This window comes from Helianthus annuus, chromosome 7 (genome assembly GCF_002127325.2).
Source record: "Helianthus annuus cultivar XRQ/B chromosome 7, HanXRQr2.0-SUNRISE, whole genome shotgun sequence".
NCBI classification, from domain to species: Eukaryota; Viridiplantae; Streptophyta; class Magnoliopsida; order Asterales; family Asteraceae; genus Helianthus; species Helianthus annuus.
In genome coordinates this window covers 75817172-75821357 of record NC_035439.2, presented here as the reverse complement: position 1 = coordinate 75821357, position 4186 = coordinate 75817172, and the positions used below count along the sequence as shown (strand labels likewise).

The 4186-nt window shown below is 34.7% G+C and overlaps 1 protein-coding gene across 1 annotated transcript; it reads left to right on the top strand.

Annotated features, from left to right (window-relative positions):
* Window positions 1–1039: 1039 nt before the first annotated feature.
* On the top strand, window positions 1040–3896 carry LOC110886672 (40S ribosomal protein S6). Its single transcript, XM_022134510.2, has 6 exons — window positions 1040–1199; window positions 1282–1346; window positions 2251–2308; window positions 2405–2513; window positions 2612–2884; window positions 3489–3896. The coding sequence occupies exons 1-6, from the start codon at window positions 1194–1196 to the stop codon at window positions 3725–3727; spliced, it is 750 nt and encodes a 249-aa protein (XP_021990202.1). The 5' UTR covers window positions 1040–1193; the 3' UTR covers window positions 3728–3896.
* Window positions 3897–4186: the final 290 nt, after the last annotated feature.

Genomic DNA, 4186 nt, shown 5'->3' with positions numbered 1-4186 from the left:
GTTTTAGGTGGAAGGCTTTGGACTTTACATCTTGGATCGGACTTCGGTTATGTCACAAGTGAAGGAAAGGACTAGAGATGAGCATTTGATATAGTTGGTTCCGGTATCAAATTTCCCGTATCCAATTTTTTTGGTACTCACTTCTTGGCGTTTTTGGTACCGGTATATTCGAGTCGGTACGGTAGCAGTATTTTACTGAATTTTACATACAAATATTGGTACAGGTACCGTACCGAACATTTTCCGCACCGGTACCCATATTTGGCAATTTTTGATACCCATATCATATTTGGCGATTTCGGTGTATCTAAAGATTGGTATAGTTCATACATGGGCTTCAACGCCAGTAGATATTATATGTTTGTGTTAAGCCACCCGCGAAACTCGCGGGATCTTAAACTAGTAATAAATAAATCCTAAACTAAAGCGACCACAAAATATGTTTACATTTTTTTCTTTTTCTTTATTTAAACATTTGTAAAGTTTATTAAAGTCTTGATCAAATTAAACATTGTAATCCGTTCTTAAACTTGTATAGCATAAACATAAAAGATAAAATACAAATAGAGTTATCATACAAAATGTACGAATGACATGGAAAAGTAAAAAAATGCGATGACATTTTTGTAATTATTTTATTTATAGAGTAGTTATCTTAATGAACTAGTAGAGTAATTATGATACACTTGTAGAGTAATTTTGAATTTTATGTTGTTCGATGAACTTGTAGAGTGAAGGTGTCTATTAATTTTTTTATGAATTGATAGAGTGATTATGATACACTTGTAAAGTAACTACTCTACGAATTGATTCACTTGTAGTGTAATTCTGATAATTACTATATGAATAAAATAATTATAAAAATATCACCGTGTTTTTTTATAACTTTTCCACTATATTCATACGTTTTATACGATAAACTTATTTATACAGGATCTTAACTTATTTATATGGGACCTTTAATCTAGCATAAAACCCAAAATAGAAGTAGGAATAAGAAAAATGGACCTATCTACGGTACTAGGGTTCAATATCTGGATCCATAACTTCCACAAAAGTTGAGAAAAGCCCAATGGGCCAAACAACCAAACCACAAACCCAATATAAAAGACCTTCAAATAACCCTCAAAAGAACCCTAAATCTTCAAGAAGCTCATTTCTCGTAGCAGCGGCAGCCTCCTTCGTGTCTGAAGATGAAGGTTTGCAATTTTCTAACCCTAATTTCATCTAATTCACAACAACCTGTTCGTAATTTCACAGTTCTATTTGTGTTTTGTGTAGTTCAACATTGCAAATCCGACTACCGGATGCCAGAAGAAGCTCGAAATCGACGATGACCAAAAGCTGTAAGCCTCTGAATTTGAGTTTGATACTTGCTATTTGTTTTTCCCTACTGCACTGTATAGTTTTTAATCTGTTCTAGTTTTTTTGTGCCGTTGAATGTGATCTGTTTATTTGTTTTGTTTTTAATTTCTGCTGCTGTTAGTTGTCTCTTTGCGTCTGCTTAGAGCTTTAAATGAGTTTCATGAAATTGTTTAGTATTCTTTGATCCTAAATATTGATCTGTTTTACCACCTATATAATTAGTTAAAACTCTTTATTTTGTACAATTTAAGTTGATTATCAAAGGTGTTTTATCTATGTGTAGAAGAAGAATTAGTACTGAATATTTGTTAGTTAAATTAACCTTTTTAGCATTAATCCTGCTTTTGGCATCTTGTGTGCTGATAAACGTTTTTGAAACCTCACTAAGTTTTTTTGTTCTTATTTAATCAAAATACTAACCCAAACGGTGTTTATACTTCATTAAATGTTAGTTAGGTTTTCTATGCATTTAGTTGTTTTGAAAATACTATCTATGAACTTCTGAAGTTGGTTGTTATGATGTTAAGGTACATAGTTTATCTAGATCAGTATGCTAGTTATATTTTGTTGGTCTGATGTGTTGTGTCAACCACTTGGTCTTGGCTCAGTGGCCATCGACACCCGCTTTAAACCAACTCTAGGATCCTTGAGGTCTCGGGTTCGAAACCTGGCAACCCCAGGCTCTTCGAACCCCTAGGGTTGGCAGGGCAGCGCTGTCGGGCTGCTAGCTTGGGAAGTGGTTATCCACTTCCGTGGTCGGGGGTACTGTGCAACTACCCTTTTTTTGATGTGTTTTGTCATGAAAAAGTGTACATGTAATCTTTATTGGTCTTAAACCACAACTAGAAAGTTGATTATTGTTTTTTTTTTATTTTTTTTGTCCAGTCGAGCTTTCTATGACAAGAGGATTTCTCAGGAAGTCAACGGAGATGCACTTGGAGAGGTAGTATTTTTATCGCTATTGTGCTATCTGTATTTGCCATTGTCAAATTTGTTATAGAAAGTTAACAATAATTTTGTTTTCTTGTTTAATTAACAGGAATTTAAGGGGTACGTGTTCAAGATCATGGGAGGCTGCGATAAGCAGGGCTTCCCAATGAAGCAGGGAGTGTTGACCCCAGGGCGTGTTCGTCTTCTACTTGTTCGAGGTTGGTCAACTTTAACCTCTAATTCAATTGTTATTTTGATAGTACGTTCTTTATTTATGTTTATGATAACCGTTTTGTGTTTTTTTAATATATTTTAGGAACCCCTTGTTTTAGAGGATATGGTAGGCGTAACGGTGAACGTAGAAGGAAGTCTGTCCGAGGATGCATCGTCAGCCAAGATCTTTCGGTCTTGAACTTGGTCATCGTCAAGAAGGGTGAGAATGATCTTCCCGGATTGACCGATGTGGAGAAGCCAAGGATGAGAGGTCCTAAAAGAGCTTCAAAGATCCGCAAGCTCTTCAACCTCTCAAAAGAAGACGATGTCAGGAAGTACGTCAACACCTACCGCCGCACTTTCACCAACAAAGCTGGTTCGTCCAATTTTTCCTTTTGGGGCAATTCCATAGATACCCCTACAAACTTGCAAAATATCGCACACATATGCAAAATTATAAATATGATATACACCCTTACCAAGCAGTTGAAATATCATATATACCAGTTTTATTATAAAACAATTTGCTGAATGACAGTTTGCTCATGTTTTTCAAAAACTTTGAAATCTTATATATGACCTTTAACTTCAAGTGTTATATTTATACTCATTTTTAGCTTAATTTTCAGCTTAAATATAACATATGGAGTATGCTATTGTTTAAGGTTAAAAATAAAAAATAAAAAATGCATAAAAATAAATTTAATCTAAAATGTTTATATAAGAATATGAAGGTAAAAATGAGCATATATGAAGTATGAAGGTAAAAAAAATTAAGGGTAAAATGATCATTTATTAGATTGTTTTTAATAAATTGGGTATATTTGATATTTTAACTATCTTGTACGGGCATATAACGAAAAATTTCAAGTTTCTAAGGGTATTTATGTAATTAATCTTTTCTTTTTAATTTGGTTGTATTGTTTTACTTTGAAGTGGACCGTTTGGATTAATGGGTGAATGTGAAACTTGTATTACAGGTAAGGAAGTGAGCAAGGCTCCCAAGATTCAAAGGTTGGTGACACCATTGACTCTGCAAAGGAAGAGAGCTAGAATTGCAGACAAGAAGAAGAGGATTGCTAAGGCAAAATCAGAGGCTGCTGACTACCAGAAGCTTCTAGCAACAAGGTTGAAGGAGCAAAGGGAGAGGCGGAGTGAGAGTTTGGCGAAGAAGAGGTCGAGGCTGTCGGCTGCTTCTAAGCCCTCTATCGCTGCTTAGAGGTATCGACGTTTTGGGTGTTAAGTCTTTATGCTGTTTGGTTATAATGGACGAGACATTAGTTTTGTTACCTTGATTTTTGTTATGAGTTTGCTTGACTGAGTATGTTATACTTGAAGTTTTTGATGTTATGGTTATCTTATGCGCTTTTGCTGCTGTTTGCTTTAAATGAAGTACATTTTGAACGACCAAAGGAACTGTTTTTCCAAGGGTTTTGATTACTTTTCAGTGTATGCTTAAAAGCTGCACTTAGGCTAACTCCAATGCGCCTGTTGCAATGGCGTTTATTATTCTTGGATTTTACATATGAGTGGCCCAAAGTAAAAAAAAATAAATAGGTTTTGTTTAAATATTGTGTATTGTGAGTAGGTGATGAGGTGGAAATTAATTAAGTTAAGGATATTTATAGGGTTGGAGATGAAATGAGGGTTTGTAAGGATTTGTAAGGATATGATGTGG